General features: G+C 36.9%; 2 protein-coding genes across 17 annotated transcripts in view; one reads left to right on the top strand and one right to left on the bottom strand.

Moving 5' to 3' along the window:
- Window positions 1-8,849, bottom strand: part of LOC309660781 (uncharacterized protein) — a gene marked incomplete at its 5' end in the record, with an annotated part of 113,354 nt that extends 104,505 nt beyond the window's left edge. For 6 of the 10 annotated variants that reach the window (XR_014263591.1, XR_014263592.1, XR_014263593.1 and 3 more), the window contains 2 exons: window positions 8,404-8,509; window positions 8,699-8,849. Coding sequence is in view for 3 of the 10 variants with exons in the window: in XM_082461855.1 (XP_082317981.1) it covers window positions 8,404-8,509; window positions 8,699-8,849 (257 nt within the window). Of the gene's footprint in view, window positions 1-8,403; window positions 8,510-8,698 lie in introns of those variants that run through there. The other 4 variants (XR_014263594.1, XM_082461857.1, XM_082461858.1 and 1 more) reach the window with 1 other exon arrangement.
- A 160-nt stretch (window positions 8,850-9,009) lies between these two features.
- The window catches only part of STPG2 (sperm tail PG-rich repeat containing 2), a gene marked incomplete at its 5' end in the record, with an annotated part of 608,527 nt that continues 601,195 nt past the window's right edge, over window positions 9,010-16,341 (top strand). For 5 of the 7 annotated variants that reach the window (XR_014263584.1, XM_082461759.1, XM_082461758.1 and 2 more), the window contains one exon: window positions 9,257-9,365. Coding sequence is in view for 4 of the 7 variants with exons in the window: in XM_082461759.1 (XP_082317885.1) it covers window positions 9,257-9,365 (109 nt within the window). Of the gene's footprint in view, window positions 9,105-9,256; window positions 9,366-16,341 lie in introns of those variants that run through there. The other 2 variants (XM_082461761.1, XM_082461763.1) reach the window with 2 other exon arrangements.

The following is a 16,341-nucleotide window of genomic DNA, read 5'->3' as shown; positions in this document are numbered from 1 at the left end:
ATGGTCAATTAATCTACAACAAAGGAAGCAAGAATATATAATGGAGAAAAGATATTCTCTTCAATGGTGCTGGGAAAACTGGACAGCTACATGTTAAAGAGTGAAATTAGAACATTTTCTAATACCATATACAAAAATAAACTCAAAATGGATGAAAGACCTAAATGTTAGACTGGAAACCATAAAACTCCTAGAGGAAAACATAGGCAGAACACTTTTTGACATAAATCATAGCAATATTTTTTTAGATCTGTCTCCTAAAGCAAAGGAAATAAATGCAAAAATAAACAAATGGGTCCTAATTAGGCTTAAAAGCTTTTGTACAGCAAAGGAAACCATCAACAAAACGAAAAAACTGTGTACTAAATGGGAGAAAATATTTGCAAATTATATGACCGATAAGGGGCTAACATCCAAAATATATAAATAGCTCATACAACTCAATGTCAAAAAAAACAAACAACCTGATTAAAAAATGAGCAGAAGATCTGAACAGACATTTTTCCAAAGAGAACATGCAGATGGCCAACAGGCACATAAAAGATGCTCAACATCATTAATCATCAGGAAAATGCAAATGAAAACCACAGTAAGATATCACCTCACACCTGTCTGAATGGCCATCAACAAAAAGTCTACAAATAACAAATGCTGGTGAGGATGTGGAGAAAAGGGAACCCTTGTACACTGTTGGTGGGAATGTGAATTGATACAGCCACTATGGAGAACAGTATGGAAGTTTCTCAAAAAACTAAAAATAGAATTACCATATGACCCAGCAATCCCACTCCTGGGTGTACATCTGAAAGAAAGGAAAATGCTAATTTGAAAAGATATATGCACCCTAATGTTCATAGCAGCATTATTTATAACTGTCAAGATATGGAAGCAACCTAAGTGTCCTTCAACAGATGAATAGATAAAGAAGAGGTGGCATATACATATATATATTTATTTATTTATTTTGTATGTATATATAATGAAAATTTGCCATTTGCAGCAACATGGATGGACCAGGAGGTTATTTTGCTAAGTGAAATAAGTCAGACAGAGAAGAGAAAGACAAATACTGTGTGATATCACTTATATGTGGAATCTAAAAAATACAACTAGTGTATCTAAGAAAAAACAAACAGACTTACCAACATAGAGAACAAATTAGTGGTTACCAGTGGAGAGAGGGAAGCGGGAAGGGACAAGATAGGGGTAGGGGATTAAGAGGTACAAACTATTATGTATAAAATAAATATGCTTCAAAGACATACTATATAACATAGGGAATATAGTCAATATTTTATAATAACTATAAATGGAGTATAACATTTAAAAATTGTGAATCACTAAATTGTAAACCTGTAACTGTTATAATATTATACATATATATCTCAATAAATTTTTTTAAAAAGTAAAGAAAGAAAAAAAATCTCTCCTCCCATTTTCCCTACTGCAGTATTCATAGAGCCAAAACCTTCACATGTACCTGGCTGTCCAGAAGCCTCAGAAATTGTTTTACTAGGAGGGCATAAATATATTAAAGTTGTTAGTGGAGGGGAGAGAAGCCACATTTATATTACTATATTCCCAGATTCCCGGTGTTGGACTCATTCTTTCAATTAATTTCTTAAAACAACATTATTTCACTGGACTTCTGGATATTTAATTTATATTACTATATTCCCAGATTCCCAGTGTTGGACTCATTCTTTCACTTAATTTTTTAAAACAACATTATTTCACTGGACTTCCTGGATATTTAATTTAATAAACATTTACTTTATCCTCTTAAACTTGTAAGAATCATGATAGTATGATAGGGTAAATGGATATGATTAACTGATTCTTTATCCAATATTTTTTGCATGTTTGTTTTTCCCATATCCATTCTAATTGGTGTGTAGTGTGTGATGATTAATTTTATGTGTCAACTTGACTGGCCTAAGGGATGCCCAGAGAGCTGGTAAAACAGTATTTCTGGGTGTGTCTGTGGATGTGTTTCTAGAAGAGATTAGCATTTGACTGAGTAAACAAGATCTGCCCTCACCAATCCAATCCCCTGGGGGCCGGAATGGAACACAAAAGCAAAGGGAGGGTAAATTATCTGTCTCTTCTTGAGCTGGGATGTTCATCTTTTCCTGCCTTTGGACATCAGAGCTCCTGGTTCTTGGGCCTTCGAACTCTAGGACTTTTACCAGTGCCCTCAGATTCTCAGGCTTTTGACCTTGGACTGGGAGTTATACCACTGACACCCCTGGTTCTCAGGCTTTTGGACTGAGACTGAACTATATCACCAGATTTCCTGGTTCTCCAGCTTGCAGACAGTAGATTGTGGAACTTCTCAGCCTCGATAACCATGGAAGCCAATTCCCACAATAAATCTCCTCATATATATCTCTATTTGTCCTACTGGTTCAATTTTTGTGAAGAACACTAATACAAGTGGTATCTTATTGTTATTTTAATTTGTATTTCCCTGATGACATATGATGTAGAACACCTTTTCATATGCTTATTTAACATCTGTATATCTTCCTTGGTGAGGTGTTCAGGTCTTTTGCCCATTTTTAAATTGGGTTGTTTGTTTTTTTATTGTTGCATTTTAAGTGTTCTTTGTATATTTTGGATAACAGTTCTTTATCAGATATGTCATTTGCAAATATTTTCTCCTAGTTTGTGGCCTATCTTCTAATCCTCTTGATCCAATATGTTTTTACTTAGACATATGACTTCATATATATCTTCACATTAATAATTGGTACTTAACTAGTATAGATGTGCTTATTAGCATAGACATACTTAATAGTCTCCAACAAGTAGAAAATTCTGTGATTCTTGTTACTACCGCTAAGAAGCTGGCTCCCTTAATCCTGAAACTTTTCCTTTTGATCTCTCTGTCTTCGTCTATCTGACAGAACAATACTTTTTTAAAAAAGCTAACGGAAAACTATCAGCAAATGTGGACAATTATGAAAACATTTGGAAGGTGAATTAATTACTGTAAGCATGGTTCATTCTTTTTCTGAAAGAGTAGCTACTACTCTGTTGTTCTATAACATTTTCAAGAATTGGTTACTTTTCATCAAATTTAAAGTACTCAGCTGATATCAAAAGCAATAGTGCTTGGCTGGTGTTTCATTTTATATCTTACTATCCTTTTAAACATTAATTCAGCAAACATTTAAAATGTACTCTTTAAAGTGTGCTATGCTAAATGCTATGAAGAATTAAGCTCTGAAGAGCTTAGCATTCATAGATAACAACTGAAGAGAGGGCATTTCCAGGCAGAGATAAATTCTTGAACACAAGCACAGAGATGGAAAGGGCAAGGTGACCAATATGCAACTTGTGTGAATGGACAGTAGTGGAAGATATAAGAATTGAAAGGTATATTGGGTTGTTTGAAACACCCAATGCCAAACTTATTCAGTAAGCAATAGGAGACTCCTGAGCAGGAGAGTGGCATTCTCAAAATCATACTTAGCAGATTAACCCAACTGCACTATGTGGGATAAACTGTAATACAGAGACTGGAAAAGGAATTCCAGTCGAGATATTACAATAGACCAAATCAACAAAATTACAGGGGTGAGATGGGGTGAGAGGGTGGATTGCAGAAAGATCACAGAGGTGGAAACAACAGAACTTGGATGTGGGAGCACAAGAAGCAGAAGTAGTCTAAGATGTTTCCAGCCTAATGTACGAGAGGATGCTGCTCTTCTGAACAGAAACAGGAGATTAGGAGGAAGATCAGGCTTTCCAGAGAAAAATGAATTAAGGTTTGGGAATATTTAATTTGAAATGTTGGTGGGTCACTTATATTTAAGTGTGAGGCAGACACTTGGAAATGCATGAAGCTCAAAGAGGATATAGGATCTATGAAAATGAATAAAGTTACCACGGGAGAAAGAGAGAAGAGGATGGGAGAAAAAAGAAAAATGTGAGACATAAATAGAGAAGACAGTAGGTGCTGTCAAAAGAAAGTATAATGAGAATCTGGAGGGTAGGGTACCTTGGACACCAAGGGAGGGGAAAGTTTTTCAAAAGGATGATTGTGGATGAAACTGAGAGGTGTTCTTCTTTACAATGATTCCCTTCTCTTCAGTAATAGAAACTGTTTAGTTTCAGTAACAGAAACTGGTACCTAGAAAGGGGCTATATTGCCCAGTCTCCTTTATAGCTAGAAGTGCCTGTTTACATAGTTTGGGCCAATGAAATGCAAACATACATTTTCTGTGTTACATCCAGGAAGTCTCCTTGAAAAGGAGGGGGGCATACTTTTATTTTCCCTTCCTGCTCCTAATAATGGCTGGAGCTCCAGCAGGTAATTTTTGGATCATGAAGAGATCTCAAGAATAGGAACTGCACATCAAGATATGGAGCAGCACAATACAGCATCCTAGTTTCCTGCCATAAAGGAGCCACCACGTCACCTCTGAAAGATTACCTCCAGATTTTCTTTTTTAGAAATAAATAAACATGCAGCCACACTCAAATAAGAATTGATAAAAAAATTATTGATTATTTGGTGTGGGAGTAGAGCCCAGTTGGGGGCATTTTCCAAATAATGGCTATGAAAACAGGTTCTAGAGTCAAACTGACTAGCATTAAATTCAGCTCCATCATTCATTAACTATGTGACATTGAGTAAGAAATTTAACGGCTCTAAGCCTCATCATATTAATAGAGTAGACACATTAATAGAGCCTACCTCATGGGTTATGTGAGAAATGATTTAGATTATTGATGTAAAGTGCTTCACACAGTGCTAGCACATAGTAGGTGCTCAATGAATGTCAGTGAAAAAACCTCAGGTGGTCATTGGGTAATATGGTATAATTTTTAAAATACATTTCATGAAATGAAAATCAAAACTACAATGAGGTACCACCTCACACCAGTCAGAATGGCTATCATTAAAATGTCTACAAATAACAAATGCTGGAGAAGGTATGGAGAAAAGGGAACCTTACTACACTGTTGGTGGGAATGTAAGTTGGTGCAGCCACTATGGAAAACAGTATGGAGGTTCCTCAGAAAACTAAAAATAGAATTACCATATGATCCAGCAATCTCACTCCTGGGCATATATATGGACAAAACTATAATTCAAAAAGATACATGCACCCCAATGTTCACAGCAGCACTATTCACAGTAGCCAAGACATGGAAACAACCTAAATGTCCATTGAGATGAATGGATAAAGAAGATGTGGTACATATATACAATGGACTACTACTCAGCCATAAAAAATAACAAAATAATGCCATTTGTAGCAACATGGATGCAACTAGAGCTTACCATACTAAGTGAAGTAAGTCAGAAAGAGAAAGACATATGATGTCACTTATATGTGGAATCTAAAATATGGCACAGGGCTTCCCTGGTGGCGCACTGGTTGAGAGTCTGCCTGCCAATGCAGGGGACACGGGTTCGAGCCCTGGTCTGGGAGGATCCCACATGCCGCGGAGCAGCTGGGCCCGTGAGCCACAACTACTGAGCCTGCACGTCTGGAGCCTGTGCTGCGCAACAAGAGAGGCCGCGATACTGAGAGGCCCGCGCACCGCGATGAAGAGTGGCCCCCGCTCTCCACAACTGGAGAAAGCCCTCGCACAGAAACGAAGACCCAACACAGCCAAAAATAAATAAATAAATTTAAAATACGGCACAAAGGAACCTATCTATGAAACAGGAGCAGACTCACAGACATAGAGAACAGACCTGTGGTTGCCAAGAGGAGGGGATTAGGGGAGGGATGGACTGGGAGTTTGGGGTTAGTAGATGCAAACTATTACATATAGAATGCATAAACAACAAGGTCCTACTGCATATCCTGAGATGAACCATAATGGAAAAAAATATAAAAAAGAATGTATAGGGGCTTCCCTGGTGGCGCAGTGGTTGAGAATCTGCCTGCCGATGCGGGGGACACGGGTTCGAGTCCTGGTCTGGGAAGATCCCGCATGCCGCGGAGCAACTGGGCCCGTGAGCCATGGCTACTGAGCCTGCCCGTCTGGAGCCTGTGCTCTGCAACAAGAGAGGCCGCGATAGTGAGGGGCCCGTGCACCGCGATGAAGAGTGGCCCCCACTTGCCGCAACTGGAGAAAGCCCTCGCACAGAAACGAAGACCCAACACAGCCAAAAATAAATAAATAAAAATTAAACTTAAAAAAAAAAAGAATGTATATATGTGTATAACTGAGTCACTTTGCTGTAGAGCAGAAATTAACACAACAGTGTAAATCAAGTATACTTCAATAAAAAATAAATTAAAAAAACACATTTCATGAAATTTCATGATTTCAGAATATCAAATCTGCAGTTTAAAGAAACATAAATTTATATTAAACAAAGTACTGAACATAAAATATACTTTGTAAGCTTCAAATCATTATATAAATGAAAATTTTTAACATTTAAACTTGAGTGCATATCACTTTACAACGTGACCTCTAATAACACTGGCAAAGTATATTCATTTGATTTTGATACATGACAAATGATTTATTACCATTGCTTGATTTTGTTTTTTTTGTTTTTTTACTAAAAGCAAAACAATGGAAAACCAATAAGTCATAATGGGTTGAAGAAATTAGTTTCAAAAACAATTCAGTTTTATAATATTTATAAGGTATTTAATGCTACTTAAAGCAAATTCCCACCCCCCAAGCTTTATTTTTAAAGTTTATTCTTGTGGGAGCCAGCATAGAGAAACGGAAAGAACCCACATTTTGCAGTCAAATAAACCTGAGTTCAAACAGTTTCCATCTCTTACTAATACTATGGAAATGGTTGTATAGTGTGGTTGGTTAGCATTAAAACTATTTTGCAGGAACTGAGAAATGCAAATTCTCATACCAAATTCTTTATTTTGTATTCATAAATAATTATAATACTGTGTTAACATTTTAATTTTTTTAGCAGTACACTCATTCTAAACTATTTAAGAAATATTTACCACACTAAGAGATAATTAAAAAGGTTGCTGTTCTCATTTAAAAATATTTTCCAATTCTTAAATACTGCGTACCATTCTGGTTACTGAACTATAAGAGGGAAATAATAGCTGGGAAAGGTAGACAGAAGAACAGCCACGTAATCAAGGAAATAGAGGAAGGATTTTCACACTAAAACTTTTCAAAGAAAAGCCTTTTGCTAGGAACACAGAATTCTTAGAGACGAGGTGTTACAAAATCAAAGAATGTAGAGGTTGTACCTCAGTGGTGTGATATTTAGATGGGATCTGGCCACAAGGCCCAGAAATGCTAGAGTTGATCAGCTATCCCTCTCTGTGAGGTCCTTCAGGAAAGAACATGGACTGAGGAGGCAGGCAACATAAAGAAATTCTACATTCCTAGGTGGTACATAGGTCTTAAGGCTACAAACTCCCCTTTAGAGATCTGTAAGTAAACTAGGATACACCTATGAAGAGCTCCTTTTGTCTAAGTTAGTTTAGGTCCAGTGGACAAAAATCAAACCAGACAGGAAGCATATAAAGCCTGCTTTACCACTTCCATTTCCAATCTCAAAGCCAACTCTACCCCAGGAAAGAGTAATCTAGACTGTTGCAGATGTGAAAAGCCAGAAGGAGGATGTGAGAGCCTTCACCAGTGCCTACAGCAAAATGGCTGGCATCTGAATTTGCTTTTTGGGGTGACCATATAGTTGAGTATCTAGTTTCTTAGTAGGAGGAGGAGGTATCCAAAGTACTGTAATATTTTTCTTATCTTTTTATTCATCTCTATTGTCATCTCTTGTTATGGATTACACATGTCTCTTTTTCCATTAGATATAGAACCGTTGAGGATGAAGACTTTCTTATATCTTTGCATCCCCATAACTTAGCAGGATACTGAACCTACGGCATATGCCAGTAAGCGTTTTTTAAGTGACTAAATGATTATTCAGGAAGCTACTGAGTAGGGAAAAAGGTACTACAGATACATTCTTGAGAGGCAGATAAGGCTTGTATGGAGAGCATTCTAACATATATGGAACAATTAAGCCACAATAAATGACCCACAGAATTGAGTACTGAACCGTGTCCTCCGGAGTATAAATATACAAATTTGTAGTAGAAACACATTAAAGTACTGTAGCTCATTTGGGGGTAAGGCATGGTCAAGATAGGATAGGATTTGTTTAAGCCTTTAGAATGGTTAGAATCTGGATGGAATCCTTGCTGGGGAAAAAAAAAAAAAAATCCTGAGACAACGTTTAGGTGGATTCTGACAGAGACTCCTTAAGGCCTTTGCAGAAGCCTGGTTTCTTTCGCCAAAGGTTAGGAGCCTCCTTGGTTTAGTGGGGTGAGCTGGGCTTTCTCAAGGTCTTTGCTCTACTTATACACAATGTAATGAATCAATGCTGCCGTTGCCTGGCATCTGACAACAGGAGCAGCTTTCAGTTACCTGAATTTGCATTGCTTCGGTTGGTGAGTTTTTCGTCTTCTTCCCCCGGTTCTCTGTTTCTTGTCACCACCACCTTCTGGGTTTCTCTTAGCACCCTTTGGACTATCTATGGGATAAAGTCAGAGCGCTTTCCCCCTGGGGTGCGAGTATAGTTGTGGTAGGAGTTGGGGATGAGGTTGCGGAAGCGTTTTCCTTTGCACTAAGGCTTTTCTTTCACAGTACTTGCTAGTCTCTTCCCAGGCGCCCTAACTGACTTAAGGGGGATTAAAGGGGAAATGGACCACGGTCAAATTACCCCTAAAGCCTTCCAATGCGTTTTCTAGAGCTTTTCTGAATCGGGATACAACGCAGTAAGAAGAGCAGCGAGCCTCGGCCCCGCCCTCTGCTGGAGGACCCCGAGAGCGCGGGGCGGAGCGAGTGTGGAAGGCTTGCGGCTCGGTGCGCATGCTCCCAGGTCTCGGCCAGGGAAAAGCGCTTGAACCTCTCTCCCAGAGACTTCCGGGTGGAGAGAAATGGGCGGAGCCAGTTCCGGAAGCAGAGGGGCGGGCGCCTAGTATTTAACCTCCTTCCTTGGAGGCGCGCTTGTGCTCTCGGTTGGTGAACGGATGAGCCTGTGGAATGTCTTACCTGTGCTCATACTCCTTTTCAATTTTCCACGCGGCTAGAAATCGACCTGGGAGTATTCTGACACCAGTGAGCAGGTGGGGCGATAGCCCCTGCGCTAGCACCTCCATTTACAGAAGTTCTTCCCGGGCCTCCTGAAATTGTTGACGGCTTCTTTTTGCTCCACATCTCTTCTAGCCTCCCTGTTTTTAATCCCTTTGCAGCCGCCCACCCTTCCCCCCACGCCATTATGTATGCTCGGGCTCCCCGTGTGCTTAAATTGGCTGAAGGTGGCAGCACTGAGGATCATGTGGGTCCTGGATCCTACCAGGTACCGTTCCTGAAGCAGCAGGCAACAGGTAAGGTGTAGAGAAAGGCAAGCCTTCTGTGACAGGCGCCTCACTTTCAGCCTGCTCCGCTTCTGTGTGCCTGAGTTAAACACTGTAGTACCACTTCATAAGTATAACACATGAAGCAGGCAGGGAAAATACTATCCTTATTTTACAGATGGTAACTGGTAAAATAATTTGTCGCATTTCACAAGGCCAGTAAGCGTATGGCGACGACTTTTGATTTTACAGTGGTTGTCCACATCATACTTTAAATGGTACAGATTAGATCTAGGATTTTTATTTCCTGGCCCCGTTGACTATGTGAGTCTCCAAATCTCCTGTGTACTTCTTACCGCTTTCTGTCTCTTTTCTTTGTAATTCTGCCTGCCTCACACACCTTTCCTAACTAACCAGAGAAACATTAATTTACTGAGATATAACTTTTATATTTCTGTTTTGGAATACCTTTTAAAGATAGTCCCATGTATTTTTTCAGGTAGATGCTTCCTATCTTACCATCCCCATCTTTTTCAATATACTTAACGAGAGCCTGTTTATCCCACATTCTGTAAAGAAAAGCTGTACTCTTTGAGAGGTGGGGTGGGAATGGATAATTTAAATAATTATTTGCTCTCATTTGTTAGCAATTAGTGGCTAGGGGGTGACTTTTAATAAATACTTCTAATTTGCTTTCTGCTTTTTCTAATCTCATGATTTTTGTGGGGCTTAATACCATCCAAATTACACTTTTTCCCTTGTTAGCCTGCATTTTCCCTATTGTCACACTCTTCCTGTATTTTTAAACAAATGCCAGGATCCACTACTCTGTTAACATGTTTGATGAGATTAGGGTGTTAGGTTGATTTAAGTTTCTTTGGAGTACAAATTTGTCATTTGTCATTGTTTTAATCTTGAATTTTACTGCTTTTCAGCTTCTGCTATTGATATCAGTGTTCTTGGAGCTTATTATGTGTCTTTATTTAATGCACCTGAGTCCTTTTAAGCATTAACTCCCTACCTATTTATTAGCCACTGACGACCACCGAAAATGCTTACACTTATGATACTTTTCAATCCTTATTTTATTTTGACACAACTGACCATTGTCTTTTTAGAGATATTTCTTCCCTTGGTGTTTGTAACATCATTTTTTCCTGGTTCTTTTTCCAACTATTGTCTTGGAACAGTGCCTGATACATGGTTGGGACCTAGTAAACATTTGTTAAATGCTGAATCAGGTATCATTTTTCCCCTCTTCAACCAACCCTCCATAGTCTTCTTTAAAGGTTTTTATTTTTCTAAATACCTTTTAAATGTTTATATACTGTACTTCCCATCCTTTGCTTGTTGCTTTTCTCATGTTTACTTTTTCATTCAAATCCATAGCTTCAGCTGCTATCTATGATTCTGATGACTCCCGTAACAGTCTTTAGAGATACAGGTGATTCATATCTCTAAGATGAGCTTTCTCCTGATCATCAGGCCTTTGCATTGCCAATTACTTTTTTTGGACATCTCTACCTGGGTGGTCTCTGGCATCTGAAATTCCAGGTGTCTGAACTTATCATTTCCCTACCATCACAGACTCCTTTGAAAAAAAATGCCCTGTCAGTTGCTTATAAACTTTTAGCTTTGGAATTATTTTAGACTCCTTTTTTTCCTCTGACTGATCACTCGCATTGATCATTAGAACCTGTTGATTTTCTCTTCTCATTCTCAAACTGGTTCCCTTTCTTCATTTAACTGCCCTTGACTTAGTTTGGGATTTGTTATTTTTATTCTGAAATAAACCAATAAAATATTTCTGGTTTCTCTGTTTCAGTCTCTAACAACTTCTGTCTTATGGCTAATGTAATCTTCCTAAGATATAATTATATTATTTGTTTAAAAAATTCCTTTTAACACTAAGCTTAAAATCTGAACTCCTTAACATAAGGAGGTGCATAAGATTCTTCATGATCCCTAACCTGGTCTCTCACTTGACCTGATCTTTCCAGGCACCACACCTCCACCAGCACTTAACCTACATATCAGCAGTTCCAACTTTGCATTGTCTATAAATTCATGTTCATTCACCTCCATGCCTTTGTACATTCTGCTATCTTTGCTGAGTAAGCTCTCTTTTCTTTCCTTACTTGGCTAATTCCTACTTATTCTTTGAGCCTCAGGTAAAGTGAAGTTATTCTTTGACTCCACTCTGTCTCAGGTTTTTCTTCTTTGACTCCTAATGACTCAAAGCACTTTGATACTATATTGTAATTATCTGTTAACTTATCTGGCTGCCACATTAAAATGTGAGATTATTGAGGGCAATAACCAAGATCTCGACTGTGTTAGTCTCAGTTTTTAGCTCAATACCTTAACACGTATGTAAAAGAAATAAACAGTAATTCTTGAAATAAAGTTTAAAAAAATCTAATGAGTTACACATAGCAGAATTAAAAACTCATAATCTGACTTGTGTGAACTTTGCTTAGAGATCAGTAACTGGGGTTTGCAAGGCCCTTCTTTTACTGTTTTATAGAATTGTGCCTTGTTGACCTATGAAGGAAACTAAGAAATTTGGGAACTTTGGAACTTTGAGCAGCTGCATCCTATAGAACCCTGTTTTCTTGGGAACTTGGGAACTTTGAGCAGCTGCATCCTATAGAACCCTGTTTTAGTAATACTCAGCACTGACATGCTAATAATAATAATCAATAGAGGTTATAGGTGTTTCTTTAGTCATTTCTCTACAGGATTCCCTGGCAAGATAATTTAAAAGTAGCTGTTATCTCTTTCCTAGGTACCTTCTGCTTTACACCTCTTTGAGATCAGTAACACACTGGACTATACAGAAGTATACACACTTATTTAAGGGTCAGGGAAATTTTGTGGAGTATGATGTAGGAAAAGCGATGTTGGGACTTTATGTAATTTACTTGTTACCTTGAATTACACAAGAGGAGAAGATCTTAGTCTTAGAACTTCAAAAGAAAGGTGCAGATACTCTTTATTCTCAACCTTTCTCTTCTAATTATCATTTTCCTCTTACTGTAGGCTGCTTGGTCAGTCCTCCAGTGTATTGTCTTCATATTTTCCTCAGAAAATTCTTTCCACATTAATTTTCAAACTTCATTGCCTTGACTTTTGTCCAGTTGATCAGGGATTTCTACCCAGGATTTGCAGCCGGAAAGGAATAGGACTGAGCTGCTCTGATTTCATTAGTGGGAGAGATAATGGATATTCCGATTCCAGATTAGTGAGAGCTGCTCCTGATTTTCTTGCAAATTATCTGAGAAGCAAACAAATCTTATCTCATTAAAGCAAATCTTTCCCATAAACGACCAGCCTAGTAAAATATGATAAAAACATAGTCCTTTTAATAATGTGACTGCTCCTGGCATTATTGTGCTAAGGAGTATTTCATTGCTTTTTGAGCTTGATTTACATAACAAATGGTACCCCATATTAGCATATATTAGTTATCTGTACTGGTTCTATATTAGTTATCTAGGCTGGGTGACAGTGGTTCTTAATATATTCTTTGCCAAATTTCTTCTTTGATGGGAAAGCAGTTTTATCTGCCATAGAAGCATGAGCTGTCCATGGTCTTGTACTCCTGCCTATGTACTTATGCTGGCAATAATGGTTTTATCTTATTAGCCGTTCAGAATTTAGGGAGACCATTTCAGGGAATTCTATCTTTATTTAAGTTTAAATAAAAATATGTATGTGATTGCTATATAAATGTTGGTGTCCCTGAAGATGAGTATATGTTTCAAAGATCTAGTTATTGCTTTCATGTGAAGAATGCCCTGCTTGCTTTGTACTGTAGTTGTGGCTGCAGAACTTGTCCTTTATCCCACGCCGCCCACCTTCTTTCTCAAAAAATAGACTGACTTTTATTGCTTCATGCCAGTCTGATTTATCTTCTGCTGTTGGTGCCACAAACTTAATATATCTCAAATTGAACTTACTTCTTTCTTCTCGAATCTTATCTTCTCCTATATTCTTCATTTCTTCTTTCTACCTGACAGTTTGATTTATCATTTATTGTTGGAACTTAACATGTCAGTATAGTCATATGTCCCAAATCAAACTTTTAATTTTTCACTCCACCAACCCTAATGTGCCAGAATCGTCTTCTCCTATATTTTGTATCTTAATTATTAGCAGCACTGTTTGTAATGTAATTGTTTGTTTGTTTGGCTTCCCCACTATTTGAGGCAAGGGTTTTAGCTTATTCATTATTGTACCCTAACTGCCTCTCTCTGACACATAATAAAGCATTCAGTATTGCTGAATGAATGACTAAAGGTGTAGTTTAGAATATCACCTATTAATTCTATATTTATTGTTTAATATGCACGACAGTATGATAGGGAGACCAACCATCATGGTTTATCTGGGAATGTCCTGATTTTAGCACTACAAGTCCTGTGTCCTGGGCAAACTAAGACAGTTTGTCACCCTAACTACACAGTAGGCATATAGTTATGAATAAAACAGAAAAGTCCCTTCTCTTATGGAGCTTATTAGTATAAACATTTAAATTTTCTTGTGGTTTTACTTGAGCTCAATATTTCATACAAACTTTTAACCTATTGATGAAAGATTCTTTTGTGATTAATGTTGGGAAACTTCAGTGAAGATTTTATGAGTACTGGCTTTCTTGAACACATGGGGCTATTGTTTAGGGGTTTTTTTTTTCCCCATTTTTATATGAATTTTAGTATTTTGCAATTCATTTTATGTTTCTTTAAATAGATTCAGTTAGAATCTCTGCCATGTTCTGATGACAGCTGCCTCAGAACTAGCCTGAGCTTAGCTTTCTTAGTTTTCATATCTATCTCACATTACCTAAATGAACATAAATTTTAAAAAATATACCTTTAATTGTGAGATAAAATACTGATGCAGAAAATTGCATAAAATTTAAATAACTTAAAAAGTGAATACTCAAGTAAAGAAATATAACATTGCAAAATTTTCTTTTCCAATCATAACCCTTTCCCTCTCCCCTACAGGTAAGCACTATTCTAATTTTTATGGCAATTAATTCCTTGCTTTTTTTTATGGATTATTAAATCATATTGATGAAATGACCCCTTTAACATAATGAAATGTCTCTCTTATTCCTGGTATTCTTTGTTCTAAAATCTGCTTTGTCTGATTTTAATTTAGTCACTCCAGCTTTCTTTGATACATGGATGCGTGGTATATCTTCTTTCATCCTTTTATTTTTAACCTCTGTGTCTTTATGTTTTAAGAGGGTTTCCTATAGACACCATAAAGTTGGGTCTTGCTTTTTTATGTAATCTGACAATCTCTTTTAGTTGGGGCATTTAGAACTTTTCCATTTAATTTCACTATCAATATTGTTGTGTTTAAATTTACTCTCTTGCTATTTGTTATGTATTTATCTCATCTGTTCTTTGTTTCTCTTCTTCTTTTGCTAACACAGTTGAATGATTTGAGTTTTTAAAAAAATGGTTCTGTTTTTATCTCCACTATTGGTTTACTACCTGTACCTCTTTCTTTTATTACTTAGTGGTTGCTCTAGGGTTTACAATATACATGTCTAATTTATCACAATCTACCTTCAAATAATATTGTACCACTTCATGTATAGAATATGAGCCATACAACAGTGTGCTTCTGTTTTCCCCATCTCATTCTTTGTGCTATTGTGGCCATATATTTTATTTCTACATATGCTGTAATGCCACAATAAATTGAAATTATTTTTGCTTAAAACAGTCAATTTTTTTTAAAGTGATTAAGAATTGAGAAAAAATGTCTTTTATTAACCCACATAAAATTAGTTGTTAATCCCATTCAGTATACTTTTCATTTCAGAAGTTTGATTTGGGTCTTTTTTATATCTTTATCTCCTCATGATGTTCATCTTTCTTCTACCTTATTGAACATATGAAGAATATTTATAATAGATACTTTAATGTTTTTTGTGCTAATTCCATCTTCTCATTCCTAAATGTGTTTCTTTTCATTGACTTTTCTCCAGTTTATAGGACATATTTTCCTGCTGCTTGGTAGAACACTCTCTGGTTATTTTCACTATTCACCTTATATAATCTGTAGCTTGATTTCTGTGTGCTTATATGTGTGTTCTGATTGAAATCTGTATCTTGTTCTTTGGTTGCTTACCCCGATTTGGAACATTTCAACTGCTGTCCTGGGTTTCTCGAAACTTGGCTTCCTTTTAAGGATTTCTGTTATGGTCCTTGTGTTGTTTTGTTTGTTTGTTTGTTTTTGCTTTGGGATAGCAAATTCAAACCATCAGTCACTAAATTAACACCCAGAGTTTTAACATCATTCATGAAGCTTTTTCTAATCACCTCAGTGTGGTTGAGAACTTCCCCTCTTTTTGACCCTCTGGGCATTTTTTAGCACTTCAGATATTTTTCCATGTTTAAAATTATTTTAGTACTTTTCTTAATGCTTCAGTAGGTTGTTGCTTTTTAAGGGTAAGGTCTGCATTTGACTCACCTCTTTTGTGCTTTAATACCCAACACAAATAAATAACTTTTGATTTCACTTGCATTTTAATACATGAAGGCCTCAAAAGAAACTTTATTTCTGGTTTTAAAAATATATTATTAGTCCAGATTAGCAAGCTTTTAAACTGTACTAATTATCACCATTAATCTTCATAGTGTACATTGTCCTTAGTTGTACAAGATTCTCACAAGTTTTGAGTCCTCACTTTCATTTATTACCTGTTGAATATAGCTGCTCTATTTTCTCTCATTTTTTCTTTAGTATCTATGTTGATTAAACTATGCTCATTTTCTTGATATATTTCTTGAAAATTTTTATCAATCTTTCAGCAGACTAAATCTGTCTACTAAGTTTACTTACTGAGTGTGTCTGTGCTTGTATCTTGGATTTATAAACCTTTGTTTTGGGTCAGGCAATCAAGAAATATTTACCGAGTGCCAACTATGTACCAAAGCGAGGAAACATATTAATTACTTACCGTAAGCTCACTTTAAATTAT

The sequence above is a fragment of the Balaenoptera physalus genome (assembly GCF_965194825.1).
Source record: "Balaenoptera physalus genome assembly, chromosome: 5".
Lineage (NCBI taxonomy): Eukaryota > Metazoa > Chordata > Mammalia > Artiodactyla > Balaenopteridae > Balaenoptera > Balaenoptera physalus.
This window is presented reverse-complemented; position numbering and strand designations above follow the sequence as displayed.